Consider the following 24,446-nt stretch of genomic DNA (forward strand, 5'->3'; position numbering starts at 1 on the left):
GAAAGTGATTCAACATTCATTAATCTAAAATATATCAAAAGTTTACTTGATGAGAGGTACCCTATAATATAAAATGTTTTCCAGCAGAATACCCCTTTAAAGAAGTTAAAAAATAAACAAACTGGACTTACCACCCACTGCTCCCTCCATTCCCGGCCTCCTCTGCGGTCTTCTTCCCAGCCCCTGTCTTCTTCCTGGTGCCAGAGCCCAACTCATCACGCTGCCACTCAGCATGTCACTGACCAAGGGGGGACATCTCTGCGACCCGTAATTACCAGAATAGCAGTGTATGACAAGTCGATCACAAGAAGCAGGAAGAAGGTACCGGGTGAGCGGCGGGAGGAAAGTCCAGTTTTTAGGGAGGGGGGGGGGGGTTATGCCGATATTCTGCTCAGGTAAAAAAAAAAAAACTGCATTCTGGATTACGGCTTTATAACCAGATATATATAGGGAGGGATTTATCAAAACCTGTGTAGAGGAAGAGTTGTGTAGTTGCCCATAGCAACCAGATATCTTTTTTTTTTTACATGTTTTAGAATCCTTAAAAAAAAATACCCTTCCTCAGGGGTTGTGGCTATATCCTCCAAAGCAATGGTCACAACTGTGTAATTAAAGAAGAAATAAATAGCTGCCATGTAAAATCTGCCCCTACACCCATCAGCTCTAAATTCAGCCTAAACAAATAATTCATCAATACACGTACACGAGACCACATGGTCCACACAATACAGCACCAGGAGCACCATACATAGTTGCATAGGGGGAGATTTATCAAAACCTGTGCAAAGGAAAAGTTGTCCAGTTGCCCATAGCAACCAATCAGATCGCTTCTTTCATTTTTAACAAGGCCTGTGCAAAATGAAAGAAAGGATCTGATTGGTTGCTATGGGCAACTGGGCAACTTTTCCTTTGCACAAGTTTTGAGAAATCTCCCCCATAGTGAGGAGACTTCGACCTAAAACAACCAGGCACAAAGACAGCCAAAGGCCATGTTCAGACGATGGAATTTCTGCAATTCAGCATAATTTCAGTTCCACAAAGGATGCTAAATGGAATTGCGGAATTGTGAGGGGATTTTAATGGAATTCTGTGTTTAAACAATTCCGCTGAAATTCAAAGACCCATTGACTTCAATGTGATTCCGCCACAGAATTTTGCAAAATGAAAGACTGGTCTATAAATTTTACAGAATGCAGAATTTCTGCAGTGGAAATTCCGCTGTGTGAATGGAACAGCAGAATCCAATTAATGTCTAGAGGCATTAAAGGGGTACTCCGGTGGTAAACAAATTTTTTTTTTTTATATCAACTGGTGCCAGACAGTTTAACAGATTTGTAAATTACTTCTATGTAAAAATCTTAATCCTTCCAGTACTTATCAGCTGCTGTATGCTCCACAGGAAGTTTTTTTCTTTTTGAATTTCTTTTCTGTCTGACCACAGTGACACCTCTGTCCGTGTCAGGAACTGTCCAGAGCGGGAGAGGTTTGCTATCGTGATTTGTTCCTGATCTGGACATTTCCTGACATGAACAGGGGTGTCAGCAGAGAGCACTGTGGTCAGACTGGAAAGAACTGCTCAACTTCCTCTGGAACATACAGCAGCTGATAAGTACTGGAAGGAGTAAGATTTTTAAATAGAAGTAATTTACAAATCTGTTTGACTTTCGGGGACCAGTTGATTTAAATAAATTGTTTTCCACCGGAGTACCCCTTTAAATTTTGACAGAATTTCTGGCTGATTGGAAGTATGAATTTGGAATAGCACAGCGAACCCCAAGAAGCCACACCAAGGAGTGCCAAAAAATATCCACAGACATACAAAGCAACAGGGTACAGACCAGGACAGCAACCGCATCGCAACAAATAGCTACATTTCTAGCTCTAGTGTATGAAGAATATAGTACACTTTAAGGCTATGTTCACACAGGGGAATGTCTGCCCAGATAATCTCGGTGCGGACCTATCGCAGACAGCCGAGCACCATCAGAATATGCCGGCAGTATGACCGCACAGAAATGCATTGCCGTCTATGAGACAGCGCATTTGCGCTGTCTCATAGACGGCAATGCATTTCTGTGCAGAGCCCGCAGAAAGAATAGACACGTCTATCCTTTCTGCGGACACCGGAATTTGAATTTCTGTGCGGTAATTTGTCTCCGGCACGGAAATTCTGCTATGTGAACAGCACAGCAGAATCCCATTGAAATGAATGGGACTCTGCTGCGGCAGAATCTCCATGAGGAATTCCAGTACGGAATTCTGTACAGAAATTCCACTGTGTAAACATCGCCTAAAAACTGAAAGTCAACCACAAGTTTTCAGCGGAATAGTTTGCACAATGGTTTGCACTACTTGTAGTTTTCCTGCTATTTTGTTCTCATATGTGTTATTACAAGTTATATTTAAATGGAAAATACATTTTAAGAAAGGGTCTTATCAAGATATAAAAGTTGGTTTACAAAAGGTTGAACCACCATGCAAATATCTTCGCTTTACACACAGCACCAATGCAAAAAAGAAAAAGCCTCAGTTTATGGAATGTTTTCTCTACTCAGAAAATGTCCATGCAAAGTGGATTTGCAAATATCATCACGTTTTAAGTATGGATCCCATAACGCTGGCTTCACCCAATAAATACTGTAAGATAGAGGTTACCAAACATATAGGTGCCAAAACAATTGCATAGACATAGTATAAGTAGAGAAATAGGATGTATAGGTACATATATATTACTTAAAGGGGTACTCCGGTATGGGGGATATATATATATATATATATATATATAGATATATAGATATATATATATATATATATGGAGTAAGTAAGAAAGAAAGGAATAGCACTACTTGCGATTACTACAGAACTGATAGGGTTAAACTTCAAACGAACAGCTCACACGGAGGAGGGTCTGAAAAGGCCATCAGCTATGGTGGTGCTGGGAAGATCCGAACATAGGAAAAATCAATGTGCATAGAAGATAGATTCAAAGATAAAATACCCGCACTCACCATTAGGTTAGCGACAACCAGCTCCTAGGAATAAATGATGGTTAGACCAACGGAACGGGGACCATGCCGTTACAGCATGGTCCCCGTTCCGTTGGTCTAACCATCATTTATTCCTAGGAGCTGGCTGTCGCTAACCTAATGGTGAGTGCGGGTATTTTATCTTTGAATCTATCTTCTATGCACATATATATATATATATATATATATATATATATATATTTTTTTTTTTTTTTTTTTTTTTTTTAACTGGCTCCAGAAAGTTAAACAGATTTGTAAATTACTTCTATATACAAATCTTGACCCTTCCAGTACTTATCAGCTGCTGTTTGCTCCAGAGGAAGTTCTTTTTGAATTTCCTTTCTGTCTGACCACAGTGCTCTCTGCTGACACCTCTGTCCATGTCTGGAAACTGTCCAGAGCAGGAGAGGTTTGCTATGGGGATTTGCTTCTACTCTGGACAGCTCCTGACACGGACAGAGGTGTCAGCAGAGAGCACTGTGGTCAGACAGAAAGGAAATTCAAAAAGAAAATTACTTCCTCTGTAGTATACAGCAGCTTATAAGTACTGGAAGGTTTAAGATTTTTAAATAGAAGAAATTTACGAATCTGTATACTTTTCTGGCACCAATTGATTTGGTGGGCGGTGATTGGTGTGTGGTGGGAGGGGGCGTGTCCCCTCCTTGTGGTAGTGGGAGGTGATTGGTGTGCCTGCTCATACCGCCTTGTCCATAAGTCATCTCTTGTCCATGACTCATGGACAAGCCTGATGCTGCTGCAGGACTGGAGCCCCTAGTGGTGGGATTTTCAGGAGCAATTTTCTTTATTAAATATATAAAAAAAAAAATGTGAACAACCATATTAGAAAAGGTTTTTAATTTTCATTAGTAACAACATATAAAAAGTTTTTGGATCTGACAGTGCCCATTTAAAGGAAATCCACAGGCACAACATAATTCCAAAAAATTATATAAAGGGGAACTGACATATGCCCCCCATACTAACCTGATTTATACAGGGTAATAGTGCATGTGATGCTGATTGTGACGCAATTTACCCTTATCAAATCCACTGCACCAGAGAGATAAAAGAAACTCCTAATATGCAAATCATCGTCTTGGAGCACTGGGGGTATTCCTAGCCCCTTGGTGTTATGCCTTCTTTACAAATATGCATTCTCTTCTCTCCAGCATGTCACCGATATGTGCTGTGACCTCGGTGTGGCGGCGCATGCACATTCATGGTCTGGGGTTATACATGATGATGCGGACAAGTGTCAGTGAAGTGCTGGAGAAAAGAAAATGGATATTTATGAAGGGGAGGAAACACAGGGCCGATGCAGGCAGGCAAAACGGTGCACCAAGGGGCTAGGAACGCCCCCAGTGCACCAAGAAGATGATTAGCATATTAGTATTTTTTTGTATATATCTCCGGAATGGTGCAGTGGATTAAAAGAAAGGTAAATTACATTAAGTCTGCGTTCACACGGCCGTCTAGACCCGTCCCGTTCTTCTCCCGTCTTAACTTTCTGGCACCAGTTCATTTAAAAAAAAAAGTTTTTCACCCGAGTACCCCTTTAAATCAACTGGTGCCAGAAAGTTAAGCAGATTTGTAAATTACTTCTATTAAAAAATATTTGTCCTTCCAGTACTTATTAGCAGCTGTATGCTACAGAGGAAATTCTTTTATTTTTTTATTTATTTTTTGTCTTGTCCACAGTGCTCTCTGCTGACACCTGATGCCCGTATCAGGAACTGTCCAGAGCAGGAGAAAATCCCCATAGCAAACCTATCCTGCTCTGGACAGTTCCTGACACTGACAGAGGTGTCAGCAGAGAGCACTGTGGACAAGACAAAAAAAGAAATTCAAAAGAAAAAAATTTCCTCTGTAGCACACAGCTGCGGCTAAGTACTGGAAGGATTAAGATTTTTAAATAGAAGCAATTTACAAAAAAAAAAGTTTTCCACCTGAGTACCCCTGTAACATTCTGTGGGCCTCTTCTATGGATCATGATCTTCAGTTTCTCCTATAGATTTTTAATGGTATTTAAGTCAGGTGATCGGCTGGGCCATTCTAGCAGCTTTATTTTCTTTCTTTGAAAACAATTTGAGAGTTTCCTTGGTTGTTTGTTTAGAACAGTCTTTTCCAACCAGGGTGCCTCCAGGTGTTGCAAAACTACAACTCCCAGCATGCCCAGACAGCAAAACCCAGTCTTGCTAAAATGTCGGCCCTTGTTTCATCATCATGGTAAATTTGCCCATTCATCCGTCCTTCAATTATGTATAGTTTGCCAGTACTATGTGCAGAAAAGCCACCCCACATCATCATGTTCCCACCTTCAAACATCACTGTTAAAGGGGTATTACAGGAAAAAACTTTTTTTTATATCAACTGGCTCCAGAAAGTTAAACAGATTTGTAAATAACTTCTATTAAAAAATCGTAATCCTTTCAATAATTATCAGCTGCTGAAGTTGAGTTGTTCTTTCCTGTCTGGCAACAGTGCTCTCTGCTGACATCTCTGCTTGTCTCGGGAACTGCACAGAGTAGAAGAGGTTTGCTATGGGGATTTGCTTCTAAACTGGGCGGTTCCCGAGACACGTGTCATCATAAGAACAACTCAACTTCATCCGCTCATAAGTACTGAAAGGATTAAGATTTTTTAATAGAAGTAATTTACAAATGTAACTTTCTGGAGCCAGTTGATATATAAAAAAAAGTTTTTTCCTGGATAACCCCTTTAATATGGTGTCTTTAGTGTGATGTGCGGTGCCGTTTCTCCTCCGAACATGGTGGGGGAGATTTATCAAAACCTGTCCTGAGGAAAAGTTTCTTCTCCCCCGGTGTGTGTTTTGGCATCAATACAGTTCGTTCCATTTTGCTCTCATCTGACCACATTATATTCTCCCAGTATTTTATTGGCTTTTCCAATTGTTCACCATGCTTTTTATTCAGTAATGGAGTCTTACATGGTGAGTGCGCATACAGGCCATGGCGGCGGAGTGCATTACCTACTGTTTTCTTTGAGACAACATTACCTGCTGATTCACGGTCTTTTTGAAGCTCTCACAAGTGTCCTTGACTCTTGGACAGATCTTCTGATCATTCTTCTCTCCTCTGTCAGAGATCTTGTGAGGATCAGCATGTCGAGGCAAATTTATGGTGAAATTATTGTCTTTATGGCCCCAACAGCACTCACTGGAACATTCAGAAGCTTAGAAATGCGCCTGCAACCATTTTTATGTTTTACAACAATTAGGTTGCAAAGGTCTTGAGACAGCTCTTTGCTTTTACCCATCATGAGATATGTCTTGTGCGACACCTTGGCAATGAGACCTTTTTGTAGCCATCAGATAGGACTGAACCAGCTGATAGTAATTTGCACTGACAAGGGGCTGGATTGCTTTGTAATTACTGATAGATTTCAGCTGTTGTCTTGGCTTTCCATGCCTTTTCGCACTTCTCTTTCTTCATGTGTTCAAAACTTTTTCTCTATGTCATTTTACATATTACTTAAAGGGTAACTCTCATTAAAACTAATTTTTGCCATTGCACTCCTTGTGGTAAATAAAAAATATTTCTAATATACTTTGTTTAAAAAATGAAGTTTTCTATGTTTTATTTGTGCTTAAAAAAGCTCAAGAGCCCATTTTCCCCCATCTCATACACAGACTGTGGACCGAAGCCCAAACACAGGAAGTGCAGCCTGGAGTACTGAGGGGGTGTGTCGAGCCTCATCCAATCATAGCCCGTCTCACACTGAACTGCCATATGCTGTTGGTTGAACACACACCCCTCAGCACTCCAGGCTGCAATTCCTGTGTTTGGGCTTCGGTCCAAAGTCTGTGTATAAGATGGGGGAAAATGTGCTCTTGAGCTTTTTTAAGCACAAATAAAACAGAAAACTTCATTTTTTTAAACAAAGTATATTAGAAATATGTTTTATTTACCATAAGGAGTGCAATAGCAAAACATTTTTTAATGAGAGTTACCATTTAATTTCTGAGCTTATTTGTTTTGGTTTCTTTGTATGATGGGTTAATTAGGTTGTTACCAACATCTGGTGAACATTTTTATGTTAATAGCCCCTGGAAATACATTTACTGAGAAAAATGCTAAAGTGTTCGATACTTATCTCCCCCGCTGCAAAGTACAAATACAATTATAGCAGAGAAAGAAGAATGGCGTTTAGTGTCTGGTATTAATTAGTAAACAGAAAGAAAATTAGATACATTGTTTTTGAAAATAATAAAACGTAGTAACAATTTATTTTCCTACTTTACTTTGTTCATCATTTCCTAATTAATATGTTTATTTTTTCAAGTTACAGAAAATCAGAAGAAATAGATAGCTGGTATTTCTAGCGAGAATGGAATGCTGTGAGTCCATGGATAAACTTCTGGCCAATAAAGGTGAGATACATGATAATATTTAGTAAAGGTAAAAGTTTTAGGTAAAAAAAAAAAAAGTTATAGGTACTATAATAACCTCGATAAGAAAAAATAATCTTGAAGTATTATCTAGGCCTGGTCTATTAGGCTTTTATGTTTTATATCTTGTTCTATGCTGCAGCCAAAAATATTAGATTTTTTTTGGTAAAGGTCACCAAATTTTGTTTAGGGCTCTAATTTCTCACAAATTCAATACATTTCCCAAGATGCTATCAAAACCCTTGACAGGCTGCAAATCACATCATCACCACTTGGTGGCCAAACAGAAAAAACATTCAATCATTCAATTTCAATTTAACAATGGTGTTTGATTTTCAAAACTAGTAATTTTAGGTGACTTATTTGGGGAGATAAATCTAAGGTTTTGGCGCTCAAGAGTAAATGGAGATCAGGGTCAAATGTAAATCATAACAATTATATATGAAATAAATAAATAAATAAATACACTTCCCTGCGATCTGTTGGTACACACAAATATTAACCTCTTCAGGACACAGGGCGCATGGATACGCCCTGCATTCCGAGTCCTTAAGGACCGAGGGCGTATCCATACGCCCGTGGGAAATCCGGTCCCCACCGCTAGCCGGTTGGGGACCGGAGCCGGATGCCTGCTGAAATCATTCAGCAGGCACCCTGGCACATCGCCCAGGGGGGTCTTGAGACCCCCCCATGTCGGCAATCGGAGAAAATCGCATGTCAATTCAGACGTGCGATTTTCTCCAATTCCGGGCTGATCGGGTCTCTGGTGACCCAATCACCCGGAAAATAGGGCTGATCGGAGCTGTCAGCAACAGCCCCGATCAGCCTAAAGGATAGGAGTGAGGTCGCAAAGCTGCAATCTACTCCTATCCCCTGGCATTACTCAGAATGGAGTTCTGACCAATGGCAGCGTAGGACAGGGGGTTGCCATGGCAACCCCCCGTTCTGCCCGCCCCTGGATGTTGAGGGGCTCTGGGAAGAAGATGGAGGCCGTACCTGCAGGATAAGATGCCTGGGGACCTGGGATCTTCGCTGGAGCCTGCTGGATCTTTGCTCAGGTAGGGAATTGACAGTGGGGGGGGGGGGAATTGAAAGTGAAAGTAAATCGATCTTTACTGTGGCAACCACTAGGGGGGCCAAACTGCAACTCCCAGCATGCCCAGACAGCCAAAGGCTGTCTGGGCATGCTGGGAGTTGTAGTTTTGCAACATCTGGAGGGTCACAGTTTGGAGACCACTGTTACAGTGGTGCCCAAACAGTGGCCCTCCAGATGTTGCCAAACTACAACTCTCAGCATGCCTCGACTGCCCAGGCATGCTGGGAGTTGTAGTTCTGTAACATCTGTCCCTTCAGATTTAGCAATTTTCATGACATTTTTGAAAATTGCTTCTCTACTTTGAAGCCCTCTAATTTTTTCAAAAAGCAAAAGTATGTCCATTTTATGATGCCAACATAAAGTGGACATATTGTATTTGTGAAGAAAAATAAAACGTATTTGGAATATCCATTTTCCTTACAAGTAGAGAGCTTAAAAGTTAGAAAAATGCAAAATTTTCAAAATTTTCATGAAATTTTGGGATTTTTCACCAAAAAAGGATGCAATTAACGCAGACAATTTACCACCACAATAAAGTAGAATATGTCACGAAAAAACAATCTAAGAATCAGAATACTCGGTAAAAGCGTTTTCGCGTTATTAATTTGACGGTAGTAAAATGACGGTGGTCATAATTGCAAAAAAGGGCTCAGTCCTTAAGGTGAAAAAGGGCTGCGTCCTTAAGGGGTTAAACCATAACATCTGGGACTAGATACGTGTTCAATAGTAACCAATTTATTGTTACAATTAAATATAGATAACAAATAAGTAGTGTAGCCACAGGGCCCATGTGACACACCACTAATGCATATAAAAATATATAAAGAACCTATTAATTGCTGCTTTTAAAAGGCAAGTCCTTAATTCATCAAGGTCAGGCTGGGATCTATAGTCCTGCCATATTCCGTAGGCTAGGATTCCACTTGGTTTTTTTTTTCCAGCGTTTTTTTCACACACAAAAAAAAAACGCCAGAAAAAACGCCAGTGCAGTTTCCTGCGTCTGACGTTTTTTTCTGGCGTTTCTTCTGGCGTTTTTGTATTTGAGTTGAAATAGCATTTTTGGCCCCTTGGGTGTTTTTTTCAAAATGTGTTGGGTACCAAAAAAAAAAAAAAAAAAAAAGGATGCAGTAGGGATGGCCAAAAATTTATTTAAGGAAATTTTTATTTTTTATAATGAACTTTTAATACATTTTTAATAAAGTGTGTGTGTTTCACTTTTTTTTCCTCTATTTATTTTTTTTAATTTTTTAGGTGGTACTACTACAGACTGTTCCATGATGGGAGTAGTAGTACCTGTACTAATAGACATATCGCCTGATGCGATCATCCATAATATAGCAGAGATGCGGCTCTATACAGCGCTCAAATCTCTGCTCTATACTCCGGCCAGTGATGTGAATAGAACATCACTCATTCATATTTTCCACCCAGAGTGGTGATTGGCCAGATGGTTGCAGCCAATCACAGCTCAGAGGGAAATATGAATGAGTGATGTTCTATTCACATCACTGGCCGGAGTACAGAGCAGAGATGTGAGCGCTGTATAGAGCCTCTCCACATCTCTGCAATAGAAAGGACGATGACAGCGGATGTCAGGAGTGTTGGGAACGGTTGTACCTGCATTAATAGACAGATCGCAGGGAGTTTAACTTCTGACACCTGTTGCGATCTGTCTATTAATGCAGGTACTACAGCTCCCAGCATAGATCAGAGTGTGCTCCATGTTGGGAGTAGTAGTACCTGCAGTTAAGGAAAGATCACAGTGGATGACACTCCTGACACCCGCTGTGGTCCTCCGGTATAATGTTTAGCCGTCCGCTCTTCTATGGTCCCCTGCACTGACGTACATATACACCTATTCATATTTCCCACAGAGAGTTGTGATTGGCTGGAACCATCTGGCCAATCACAGCTCTCTGCAGGAAATATGAATAGGTGTATATATACGGCAGTGCAGGAGACCATAGAAGAGCTCCGCATCTATAAATTATACAGAAGGATTGCAACGGACCCCGGGCGATCTGTCTATTAGTACAGGAACTACTACTCCCATCATGGAACAGTGTGTTCCATGCTGGGAGTAGTAGTACCACCTAAAAAATTTAGAAAAAAAAGTGAAAAACACACACACACACTCTACATTTTTATTATTGTCGGCTACATTTTTAGTGCCCTGCCCGCCCACATAAATTGATCCCAGTTTACAAATTAATAAAAATGTTGTTATAAAAAAGATAAATTTAGTTAAATACTATTTTTTCCATCACTACTGTATCTTTTTTATTATTATTTTTTAATGGTACGCTACAAAATTTTATTTAAAAAGTTATCTTCATCACTTTTTTGGATTGCTAAAGTCCAAAAGTGAATAAAAACCGCCTGAAAAAACGCCGAAGTTAAAAACCCACATGGCGTTTTTTCACTCCCATAGACTTCTATGGGAGAAAAACGCCACGATTTTGGGGGAAAAAAACACCATAGGCTCAACATGCTGCGATTTTGCAAAACCGCCAATTCATATTTCCCACAGAGAGCTGTGATTGACTGGAACCATCTGAAAAACATCAAAAAAGAGTGAAAAAACGCCAAAAGAATATATAAAAAAAAAAAAGCCAAACTGAAAAAGTGGAAAAAGAATTTAATAAAATATAAAATAAAATATAAAAAAAACATTGATATATGTCTATTGATAGACACATGGGCAGTAATTGACTATTATAATTGGTCACAAACATTATTATCAACGCGGTCACTAATAGTGGTACCCATAAAAACTTCAGATCACGACGCAAAAAATGAGCCCTCATACCGCCCCCTACTCAGAAAAATAAAAAAGTTATAGGGGTCAGAAGATGACAATTTTTAATTATTTTTTATTCAATTATAATTTATTCATTTTCCTGCATGTAGTTAGGATGTAGTTAAGACAAAATCAAACCTATATAAGTAGGGTATCATTTTAATCGTATGGACCTACAGAATAAAGAGAAGGTGTCGATTTTACCAAAAAATGTACTGCGTAGAAATGGAAGCCCCCAAAATTTTCAAAATTACGTTAATTTAATAATATATATTAAAAACTTGCATCCATATGAAAATATTGTACTAGCAGCAGTTCAATGTTCTCATGATAGAGTTCCAGTAGCTAAGTACACAGTTCAATTATTTGCGATCCTTGTGTGGAATAAACAGTAACAATCGTTGGTGGTACAGTATGTATCACATTTATAGAGTCTTGCTAAGAATAACGATACAAGGTCTGGTGCACAGCACCACTCACCACTCCTGAAGCCGTCTATGGGGCTGGTTGTACGGGCTGACACGGAGATGTCAGGTCTCCGGAGGTGCCCGGTGTCTTAGTATCCCATTATCGGGACCACTGCTCTACTACGCGCGCACAGCGCTCAGTTCACACGAGGCACGCCGCACCTACTTCCACTGCTGCTACTACACTACCATTGCTGCTAAACTATCGCCATTGCCGCCGTCTCCTTGGACCAACCAGCAATCCACGGCATACCAGAGAGGCCGGTGCCACCCGTGCCAGCCGAGGACCACAGGAGAAGGAGACCTGCGCTGCTACTAAGACACCGGGCACCTCCGGAGACCTGACATCTCCGTGTCAGCCCGTACAACCAGCCCCATAGACGGCTTCAGGAGTGGTGAGTGGTGCCGTGCACCAGACCTCGTATCGTTATTCTTAGCAAGACTCTATAAATGTGATACATACTGTACCACCAACGATTGTTACTGTTTATTCCACACAAGGATCGCAAATAATTGAACTGTGTACTTAGCTACTGGAACTCTATCATGAGAACATTGAACTGCTGCTAGTACAATATTTTCATATGGATGCAAGTTTTTAATATATATTATTCTTTTATGAGTATTTGTTTTATCTATATTTATGCACTGAGTTTTATGCACTAATTTCTATGTCCCTTGCAAGGGCCCTGCAGGGACAGGTATTAGTGACTTATATATACCTGTGACTTATATCATTAAAATTACCATATTTATTATCTGGATCATATGCTAATATTTCTGATACACCTTGAGGACTGGTCCTTAGTTGTTTATCAACTATACCTATTTATTATTTTCCATAGGCCCTTGGGTGAGGGCAACACCAGTTAACCTCAGGTTCAAGTATCTTCTTCATTACTGAGTGAGCTACACTATCTTTCCTAGATTTGTAAATTACTTCTATTAAAAAATCTTAATCCTTCCAGTACTTTTTAGGAGCTATATACTACAGAGAAAATGCTTTACTTTTTAGATTTCTCTGATGTCACGACCACAGTGCTCTCTGCTGACCTCTGCTGTCCATTTTAGGAACTGTCCAGAACAGGAGAAAATCCCCATAGCAAACATATGCTGCTCTGCACAGTTCCTAAAATGGACAGCAGAGGTCAGCAGAGAGCACTGTGGTCATGACATCAGAGAAATCTAAAAAGTAAAGCATTTCCACTGTAGTATACAGCCCCTAAAAAGTACTGGAAGGATTAAGATTTTTTAATAGAAGTAATTTACAAATCTGTTTAACTTTCTGGCACCAGTTGATTTAAAAAAAAAAAAGTTTTCCACGGTAGTACCCCTTTAAAAAGGGTATTCCGGCCAAAGACATCTTATCCCCTATCCAAAAGATGGGATGGGACCCCCCGCGATCTCCGTGCACCAACCGCATTCTATGTGGGGCTGCAGCTCCAGTCTCGGAAACCTCTGTGTTTCCGGGACTGGAGACGTGATGTCATGCCACGCCCCTTGTGATGGTACGCCCCCTCCATTCATGTCTATGGGAGGGGGCGTGACATCACGTCTCTTGTCCTGGAAACACATAGATTGCGGGTGCTGCACGGAGATTGTTTGGATAGGGGATAAGATGTCTTTGGCCGAAATACCCCTTTAACCCAGATAAGATCTATCCATTGCTCTTTATTATTATTATTATTTTTATAGATGGCCTGACTGCATTCAGAAATTTCTTGAAGTCAGAATTTAGTGATGAAAATATTGAGTTCTGGATGGCCTGCGAGGACTTCAAGAAAACCAAATCTCCCAGCCAACTGGCCATTAAAGCCAACAAAATATATAGTGAATATATTAAGACTGAGGCTCCACGAGAGGTAAGAGAGATTTATATTACTTTTATATTGATATTACTAGTTTGGATACCTAAGCAAAGATACACTGCAGATCATGGAAGAAGTAAATAACATTACAACTTAAAGGGGTTCTCCATTGCCCTGCCTTCCGGAGCTCCGCTCGCAGCGTCTGGAAGTTCAGTACTCCGAACGCTGTGTGCGGGCTTCTGTGTTCGAGGCCGCTCCCTTGTGACGTCACGCCCGCCCCCACAATGAAAGTCTATGGGAAGGGGGCGTAACAGCGGTCGCGCCCCCTACCCATAGACTTTCGTTGAGGGGGTGGGCGTGACATCACGAGGGGGCAGCCTCGAACACCGAAGCCCGCACACAGCGTTCGGAGTAATGAACTTCCAGACGCTGCGAGCGGAGCTCCGGAAGGCAGGGCAGTGGAAAACCCCTTTATAGGGGTTATCCAGGAAAAAAACTTTTTTATATATATCAACTGGCTCCAGAAAGTTAAACAGATTTGTAAATTAGTGCATGAGAAGATAAAGAAAAGTCGGCACTCACCGGGTTTCCAATTCAGCAGATTTTATTGCACGTTACTCACAGCCGTAGTACAATTCTCGGGGAGACGACGGATGGTACAAGGGGGGTACCACAGAGAGGCGACACCTGTGTTTCGCACTTAGTAGTGCTTCAAGGGGCCTAACTCTTTACCGGAACATGTCATCTTCTTATACAGGTGAGTTTAGTAATTGGACCTATCACCATCTAACACACCTTGTGACGTTAAAAGAAGGGGAGGAGGTTGCTTAGTTAAGCTTGTTCCTACTTAGATCTAGCTCCTTGTTCAGACTGCCAGGACTAGTATCATAAAAAACACTCTTAGAAGCAAACTGAGACATCGACTTTATCATTAAGCCCTAAGACTCCCGTTGCGTCAGTAGCAATTATCCATTGTGTCTCTCTTCTAAGAAGGTTTTTATCAGATCTTAGCCCCGGTCGTGCAGCTACTTTTTCTATTCCTGCAAACCTTAATGATTCGTGACTTCCTCCATGGGCTTCTACTACATGGGAAATAAATCTGGGAGCTCCCTTTTTGGTGCGTAGAGAGTAAAAGTGCTCTCTAATTCTTGCGCACATTTGTCTGATTGTTTTTCCTATATAGTAGAAGCCACATGGGCAAAATATGACATAGACCACGTTTTTTGTCTTACACGTAATAAGTTCGCTAACCGTATGGGTGATTGGACCTATTCTGAATGTTTGCAAGCCAAGATTATATTTACAAAAATTATAATTTTTACATTGAAAATTCCCTGTTGGTAAATGACTAGTTAACCAGTCTGTTTTACTTTTCTTTTCTTTATCTTTTTGTATGTTATGTGCACGTTTCAATACTTCTCCTATTGTTTTCGTTTTCCTATAGGAGATTAATGGTTTCTTTCCTGCCATTTCTTTGAGGTCTTCATCTGTCTCTAGTATATACCAATTCCTCCTAATTGCTCTCTCTATCATTTTATTTACCGGTGAATTCTGAAATGTGAACGTGAACCTATTCAAGGGCGCGTTTTTATGTTTTTTTCTGCATAATTCTTCTCTATTTTTCTCATCTGCTTTTTGTCTCCCTTTCTTAATTAGATCTACTGGATAGTTACGTTCTATTAGTCTTCTTTCTAACTCGGTTGCCTGTTTTTGATATGTTGAATCTTGAGTGTTATTTCTTTTTAAACATAAAAACTGTCCGTATGGGATACCATTTTTAACTGCTTGTGTGTGGGAACTTTGATAGTGAAGTATCGTGTTCTTTTCCACTTCTTTCCTGTAACCTTCACTTATTAGTTTCCCTTCTTTCACTAACAATTTAATATCTAGGAATTCTAGCGTATCTCCGCCATATTGGTGTGTAAACTCCATATTATAACCCTTAGCATCATTAAGGTAATCTACGAAATGATAAAATTGATTTTTAGTTCCTGACCATATTAACAAAATATCGTCCACAAATCGGACATAAGTTCTTATATATTTTATGAATGGATTAGCAGTAGTATATACTATGTTATTCTCAAAATTAGCTAGATACAGATTAGCGTATGTACAGGACACCGGTGTCCCCATCGGGGTCCCGGTGTCCTGTCTATACCACCTGCCTTCATATACAAAAGTACTGTTCTGTAGGACGAATTTGAGGGCGTCTTGTACAAATCTAATATATTGTTTGGAGTTCTCAGTTCTTTTCAAAATTTCGGTCACTGCCTGCACCCCCGTATCGTGGGGGATACAGGTGTACAGGCTAGTGACATCAATGGAACATAAACTCCAACCTTCTTCCCATAGTAAGTCATTCACTATAGATAATAGGTGACTAGTGTCCTTAATGTACGCTGAAATTGTGGGCAAAATAGGGCAGAGCAAAAAATCTATATACTGAGACAAATGCTCAGTCACTGAGCCGATCCCCACGACTATTGGTCGCCCAAGGGGTCGGCTCAGTGACTTGTGCACTTTTGGTAAATGATACCATTTTGCGGGGCACGGACAATCAGGAGTTAACTTATCAGCGGTTTTCTTCGAGATAATGCCTTCAAACACAGATTTACTCAAAAAACCTTTCAGACTCTCTAATATCTTGTTAGTCGGATCACTCAAGAGGGGAGTGTATGTGGTATGGTCTGACAATTGCCTTTCGGCTTCTTCATTAAATTGTGTCTTAGAGACCACCACTACACTCCCTCCTTTATCCGCCCTAACTATAACGATATCACTTCGTTTCTTCAATTCGGTTAGAGCTTCTTGTTCTTTAACAGGTAAATTATTAACTATTAGAGGATATAAGACAGATTTCACATCTTTTTGAACTGCTTTTTGGAATAGGTCGACACACCCACCCGGTGCCACTGGGGGTGAGAATGTCGACCTCTTCCCTTTATTAAACCTATAGGTTAAGTTGTCTGGACTCGGTACATCACTCAATGCCCCAAATTCTGTGACCATCATTTCGATACATTTCTTTTCATGATCGGAGAATTCCGTGGGTATAAGTCCCAGATTGTCAGTCCTCACGGGTAATTCTCCTGGGTATAAATCGGACTCAATTGATGGTCTGTTAGCATAATATTTCTTAAGATTAATGTTCCTAATTGCCCGTTCCAGGTCTATTTCGAACGTTGTGGGATTGAAGTCTTCTGATAGTCCGAAATTCAGTCCTCTTGATAGTAGTGAGATGGTACTGTTATCCAATTCATGTTCAGTTAAGTTGATTACGTTACTAGTAGTAACTGTTGCTAGGTCATCTGTGGGTTCAATTTTCTTTTCTTTTGTTCCTTTATAACTTTCAAACATATCAAAAACAGGCAACCGAGTTAGAAAGAAGACTAATAGAACGTAACTACCCAGTAGATCTAATTAAGAAAGGGAGACAAAAAGCAGATGAGAAAAATAGAGAAGAATTATGCAGAAAAAAACATAAAAACGCGCCCTTGAATAGGTTCACGTTCACATTTCAGAATTCACCGGTAAATAAAATGATAGAGAGAGCAATTAGGAGGAATTGGTATATACTTGAGACAGATGAAGACCTCAAAGAAATGGCAGGAAAGAAACCATTAATCTCCTATAGGAAAACGAAAACAATAGGAGAAGTATTGAAACGTGCACATAACATACAAAAAGATAAAGAAAAGAAAAGTAAAACAGACTGGTTAACTAGTCATGTACCAACAGGGAATTTTCAATGTAAAAATTGTAATTTTTGTAAATATAATCTTGGCTTGCAAACATTCAGAATAGGTCCAATCACCCATACGGTTAGCGAACTTATTACGTGTAAGACAAAAAAACGTGGTCTATGTCATATTTTGCCCATGTGGCTTCTACTATATAGGAAAAACAATCAGACAAATGTGCGCAAGAATTAGAGAGCACTTTTACTCTCTACGCACCAAAAAGGGAGCTCCCAGATTTATTTCCCATGTAGTAGAAGCCCATGGAGGAAGTCACGAATCATTAAGGTTTGCAGGAATAGAAAAAGTAGCTGCACGACCGGGGCTAAGATCTGATAAAAACCTTCTTAGAAGAGAGACACAATGTATAATTGCTACTGACGCAACGGGAGTCTTAGGGCTTAATGATAAAGTCGATGTCTCAGTTTGCTTCTAAGAGTGTTTTTTATGATACTAGTCCTGGCAGTCTGAACAAGGAGCTAGATCTAAGTAGGAACAAGCTTAACTAAGCAACCTCCTCCCCTTCTTTTAACGTCACAAGGTGTGTTAGATGGTGATAGGTCCAATTACTAAACTCACCTGTATAAGAAGATGACATGTTCCGGTAAAGAGTTAGGCCCGTTGAAGCACTACTAAGTGCGAAACACAGGTGTCGCCTCTCTGTGGTACCCCCCTTGTACCATCCGTCGTCTCCCCGAGAATTGTACTACGGCTGTGAGTAACGTGCAATAAAATCTGCTGAATTGGAAACCCGGTGAGTGCCGACTTTTCTTTATCATCTCATGCACTGATGGTATATTCTACATGAGTCCGAGCACCACCGTATCCCCACTCCGCTACAGCGACTTAGTGTCCACCCGCTTTCAGGTTCAGAAGTTAGCAGTGCCGAACTACTCATCTATACGCTACAGATTTGTAAATTACTTCTATTAAAAAATCTTAATCCTTTCAGTACTTATGAGCTGCTGAGGTTGAGCTGTTCTTTTCTAAGTGCTCACTGATGACACCTGTCTCGGGAACTGTCCAGAGTAGAAGCAATTCCCCATAGCAAACCTCTTCTACTCTGTGCAGTTCCCGAGACAAGCAGAGATGTCAGCAGAGAGCACTGTTGCCAGACAGAAAAGAACAACTCAACTTCAGTAGCTGATAATTATTGGAAGGATTAAGATTTTTTAATAGAAGTAATTTACAAATCTGTTTAACTTTCTGGAGCCAGTTGATATATAAAAAAAGTTTTTTTCCTGGAATACCCCTTTAACCTTTAATGAAGAATTAATAAACATATTTGGTATTGCCGCGTGTGTAAATCTCCGAACTATCAAAATATAATGTAAATGATTCCGTACAGTGAACGGTGTAAATGTTAAAAAAAAAATTGCTGTGTTTTGGTCACATCACATTCCGGAAAAAAGTAATAACATGTAATGAAATACTCAGATATAAATAGCATAGAAGAGACATGGTTACCCGCACTCACCGCTAGGCTTCAGCCATCTGACTCCGCTTCAATACTCGCACGGAGGTCACCGGTTCCAGACATGATGCAGGACGCTCAAAGTCGACAGACGGCTGTTTCGCACTGTGTGCGCTTCTTCCGGCCAGATATATATGCAAAAGTGGTACAAAGAAACAAAACAAAATAAAATACAAACCACGGCTCAGAAAATGAGCCCTTATACAGCCCAGTATACGAAAGAATGAGACAGTTAAAGGGGTACTCCGGTGGAAAACCTTTTTTTTTTTTTTTTTTTTTTTTTAATCAACTGGTGACAGAAAATTAAACAGATTTGTAAATGACTTCTATTAAAAAATCTTAATCCTTCCAGTACTTATTAGCTGCTGAATACTACAGAGGAAATAATTTTCTTTTTGGAACACAGAGCTCTCTGCTGACATCACAAGCACAGTTCTCACTGCTGACATCACAAGCACAGTAGATAGGGGATAAGATGTCTAGGGGCAGAGTACCCCTTTAATCTGCGTAATGACATGTTAGTGTCATGTATTGTTACCTTTATCATATGTAAAGTGCCCTGGAACCAAAGGTGCTATATAAATAATAATAATAATAATAATACAAACCTCCCAACTTTTTGAATGGACAAAGAGGGACACTTATGCTTCACTGTATAACAATTCCTTTTTATTTGCATTCAATATATATATATATATATATATATATATATATATCTGAATACTATATAATACAAATCTAATCTCATAATTAGTGTGATGTACAGAAACAATATTAAAGATCCAAACTGCAACAGATAATAAAATAATATTAATGTTTAGACATTTATAGCTAAGACAGTTTCTGGACCAATGTCAAAGGTTTATCAATGCAAATCTATATGTTAGGTCAAAAAGAAGCAGCAAAGAGGGACTTCGGTCAACAATAGGGACTGTCCATCCAAAAGAGGGAAATCCTTAGGAGTTGTGTAATGTCCCTGACGTATATTCGCCACAGAGAGGCCAATTGACATATTAAAGGGGTACTCCGGTGGATAATTTTTTTTCAACTGGCTCCAGAAAGTTAAACAGATTTGTAAATTACCTCTATTTAAAAATCTTAATCCTTCCAGTACTTACCAGATGCTGTATGCTCCACAGGACGTTCTTTTCTTTTTGAATTTCCTTTCTGTCACGACCACAGTGCTCACTGCTGACACCTCTGTCTATGTTAGGAACTGTCCAGAGCAGGAGAAAATCCCCATAGCAAACCTATCCTGCTCTGGACAGTTCCTGACATGGACAGAGGTGTCAGCAGAGAGCACTGTGGTCAGACAGAAAGGAAATTCAAAAAGAAAAAAACTTCCTGATAAGTACTGGAAGGATTAAGATTTTTAAACAGAAATCATTTACAAATTTGTTTAACTTTCTGGAGCCAGTTGATTTAAAAAAAAAAAAAAAATGTTTACCAGTGGAGTACCCCTTTAAGTGCACAAACTAAATGTAAATAAAAATGTAATGTGAACAGCCTCCGACTAATATTTCCAGGGAATATAATTTTCGGATTCATAGACAACATGATTTATATTTAAGAAGAATATTTACTATCATTTTCCACAGGTAAACATTGATTGCAAGACAAGAGAGCTGATCTCCAGGAAAGTCTCCCAACCCACAGCGGAGTGTTTCGATCACGCTCAGGAACTTATCGTGTGTCTTATGGCAAGGGACTCATTTCCTCGCTTCATGCGGTCGGAGCACTATAAGGAGCTGGTGAAGAAGCAACAAGAGAACGGACAAAAGAGATGGCTGTCCTTTTAGTAAACTACAGGAGGAAAACACAAAAGATCTTTGCAGTTCAAATAAATGAATAGTGAAATGTAACAGATTTTACATGTAAGCATAGAGCATTGGTGAGTGCATCACATACTTCATTCTTGTAAAAGGGGTACTCCACTGGAAAAAACATTTTCCAAATCAACTGGTGCCAAAAATGTTTAACAGATTTGTAAATTACTTCTATAAAAAAAAAAATCTTAATTCTTCCAATACTTATCAGCTGCTGTATACTACAGAGGAAGTTGATTGCTTGTAAAGTTGTCCTTTTCTGTCTGACCACAGTGCTCTCTGCTGACACCTCTGTCCATGTCAGGAACTGTCCAGAGCAAGAGCAAATCCCCATAGCAAACCTCTCCTGCTCTGGACAGTTCCTGACATAGACAGAGGTGTCAGCAGAGACAGGAAATAACTACTCAAACTTCCTGTGGAGCATATGGCAGCTTATAAGTACTGGAAGGATTAAGATTTTTAAATAGAAGTCATTTACAGATCTGTATAACTTTCCGGAACCAGTTGATTTGACAAAAATAAAAAAAGTTTTCCAACTGGAGTACCCCTTTAAAGGGAACCTGACAAGGACAATGCGTTCTATATGAGAAAATGTTCTTCCTTGCATTTCCTGCCGGAGATGACGGTGAGTATGTGAATTGGAGATATGGAGTTTGACAGGTGTCACCTGCTGGCCTGTAAGTAGTCCCTTAGGCAGGAGCCTCTTCTAGTCCCGCCTGCTCCGTCCGTAATTCCGCCCACTCAGCGTGACTAACAGCCTGCATTACTGCTCTGCTCTCTTATGAAGACGGAGCAGAGCGATGAGGTGGGCAGTGCCCGGGCTGAGGGGGTGATTGCAGTGAGAGCAGCAGGGACTAGCAGAGGCTGTCTCCTGCCTAGGGGACTACTTATGGGACTTAGGGGACACCTTTCACACTGCATAAGCCCAGCATCTCTGCCGGCAGGATCGTCTCTAGTGCATAGTGAGGAAGATGATTTTACCATATATAACGCTATGTCGCACATTGTATATTGTCAAATCTGATGACATGTTCCCTTTAAAAGGGGTACTCGGGTGGACATTTTTTTTTTTTTTTAATCAACTGGTGCCAGAAAGTTAAACAGATTTGTGAATTACTTCGATTAAAAGATCTTTACCCTTCTAGTACTTATTAGCAGCTGTATGCTTCAGAGAAAATTCTTTTCTTTTTTGAATTTCTTTTTTGTCTTGTCCACAGAGCTCTCTGCTGACACCTGATGCCCGTATCAGGAACTGTCCAGAGCAGGAGAAAATCCTCATAGCAAACCTATGCTGCTCAGGACAGTTCCAGACACGGACAGAGGTGTCAGCAGAGAGCACTGTGGACAAGACAAAAAAGAAATTAAAAAAAGAATAGAATTTCCTCTGTAGCATACAGCTGCTAAAAAGTACTGGAAGGGTAAAGATCTTTAAATAGAAGTCATTTACAAATCTGTTTAACTTTCTGGCACTTTCTTCACATTAGCAGAACATTTCATCTGTCCAAGTGATATCACCTGAACTTTCACTAATTCGTGTAAACCCTTCTATTATATTTGCAAAAAACTATAAATGTAATAAACCCAAATATAATAAAACGTAAATGATTACATTTACTTCTAATCAATATATTTGCCATTTATTATGGGAATTTATCAAGTGTGGTGTAGGTGAAGGATTTTTCTACACACCTTTAATTTGGGTGCGACAAATTTATTAAATGGTTAAATGGCATATAAAGAAATATGGTGCTGGTATTATTTTTTTAAATTACAATTTTGTTTTCAAAAGTGACAAGTATGCTTTAGGGGCTAGGGCAGTGACCCAAATCCAAGCCATTCTTTAGAAAATCTAAAATAATAGATATGCTCCTTTTGGGCCCCAAAGAAACAGCCAGAATCAGAATGCATTTTTTTACTTTTTGGAAGACTTTTTGGAGAACGGATTCCGCAGAGAGAAAACTCTTTCTGCAGAGGCCGAAATTTTAATTTCCGTGCCAGATGTTTCCGGCGTGGATATTCTGCTGTGTGCAGGGTGCAGCCAAATCCCATTGAAAATAATAGGATCCCGCTGTAACCGAACTTCCGAGCAGATTTTTTCTGCCAGATTCCGCTCGGAAATTCCGCCATGTGAACAAGGCCTAAGGCTTGTCCTGGGACAGGGCATCCACAAATAAGGGGAAGAACAGATCTACTTTGCAATTTTATTTTCTAAATATGCACAAATCTCTATAAGGGACGGCCCATTACACTACTGTCAAGCTGAAAGGGAATATGCCATCAGAAAATGTTGTTTAAGGGTAGGGTCACCCGCAGCGTGAACACTGTGAAAGATTGCAGTGTATTTTGCTATGAGCAGAAACACAGGGCTACCCTGCCGCAGCCCTGTGTGCGCAGTGAGGTTTGGAGGCGGGCCCACCTCCAAACCTCACTGCACACACAGGGCTGCGGCGGAAAAGCCCTGTTTGCTCACAGCAGAATACACTGCGGATTTCCCACAGCATGAAATTTGCAGCGCATACTCTGTATGCAGCGCATACCTTCCGCAGCACATACCTTACGCTAAATCAAGTTTTATTGTTGATTTATTTATCTTTTGTAATTTTCCATTTTACTATCTATATAATAAACACACATAAAGCGGATGTCAGGTAGGTTCCAACTCACCTCCGTGATTTGCCATGATGCTTCAAAGCTGTTAAGGGTGCAGGGGAAGGGGGGGTACCGGCTTAGAACTCAAATATCCAACGCTTTAGACATCACTATCGGCTTTGACAGCAGAAATCTTCAGGGTTAATAACCAGCCGTGGTGTTTGCCCCGTCCTGGCTGTTAGCGGCAGCCAACAGCCACTGTAATCAGCTGAGGGCTACCTGGTATCGCGCAGGCTCCTTAATGGTCCTCTGACATGTATACACGTCATGGGTTAAGGGGTTGTTGACTTGCTACTGCCATGATGTCATCTAAGTATGGGGTAATAATTGTGGATCTCTGCCTTAGGATAGCCTAAACCACTATTCTAATATTTGTAAATAGATGGCTTAGATGATAATAGGCATTCCTCAAATATATTATGGCCATAACTACCCCCCCCCCCCCCCCTCCTTATCAGCTACACTTTGTATTTTTTTGTCTCCATACTGGATTTTCTGGCTTCTTAGTACAGATATTAAAGGGGTATTCTGCTCCTAGACATGTTCTCCCCTATCCAAAGGATAACATGTCTGATCGTGGAGGGTCCGGCTGCTTGGACATTCATGAACGTCACGCCACTCCCCCTCCATTCATGTCTATGGGAGAGGGCGTGATGGTTAGTGACTGCGTGACTGGCTGAGCCCCAAAGATCCTGCATCAAGAAGGGAGAAGGTCAAACATCACTGCAGCACTCTGCCCAAAACCCAGATTGGTGGAGTGATCAGAAAGAAGCCTCTCCTTAGTACCAGACTCGTGAAAGTTGCCTAGAGTTTGCAAAAAAAAAAAAAAAAAAAAGGCCTCTACAGAACTCTAGGAACCCTCCCTACAGTGACGCATGGTGGTGGTGGTAGTATAATGCCGTGGAGATGTTTTGTTGTGGCTTGGAGAGAGAGACTGGTCAGGGTTGAGGGAAAGCTAAGTGGAGCAATGTACAAAGATATTTAGACAACGCGGGAGCGGCTTAGAGACAACTCTGTAAATGTCATTAGCCCAACCTGAGCCTTGACTTGAACCCAATGGAACATCTCTGGAGAGACATGCTTATAAGCTTATTTTTGTCTGTGAGCAATGGAGGAGGGATCTGGTGGTTCTAATGGTCCTTCCTTCACCCC

General features: G+C 40.4%; 1 protein-coding gene across 9 annotated transcripts; it reads left to right on the plus strand.

Moving 5' to 3' along the window:
• The first annotated feature begins 246 nt into the window (after positions 1–246).
• RGS21 (regulator of G protein signaling 21) lies at positions 247–20,822 on the plus strand. 9 transcript variants are annotated; one of them, XM_056528055.1, is made up of 5 exons: positions 937–1,065; positions 2,503–2,639; positions 7,329–7,416; positions 13,493–13,659; positions 20,418–20,822. In XM_056528055.1, the coding sequence occupies exons 3-5, from the start codon at positions 7,374–7,376 to the stop codon at positions 20,616–20,618; spliced, it is 411 nt and encodes a 136-aa protein (XP_056384030.1). In that variant the 5' UTR covers positions 937–1,065; positions 2,503–2,639; positions 7,329–7,373; the 3' UTR covers positions 20,619–20,822. The 9 variants fall into 9 exon arrangements, with proteins under 9 accessions (XP_056384034.1, XP_056384035.1, XP_056384029.1 ...); XM_056528057.1 differs by having other exon boundaries at positions 2,503–2,600; XM_056528059.1 differs by lacking the exons at positions 937–1,065; positions 2,503–2,639 and adding an exon at positions 247–321.
• Positions 20,823–24,446: the final 3,624 nt, after the last annotated feature.

Source organism: Hyla sarda, chromosome 6 (genome assembly GCF_029499605.1).
Source record: "Hyla sarda isolate aHylSar1 chromosome 6, aHylSar1.hap1, whole genome shotgun sequence".
Lineage (NCBI taxonomy): Eukaryota > Metazoa > Chordata > Amphibia > Anura > Hylidae > Hyla > Hyla sarda.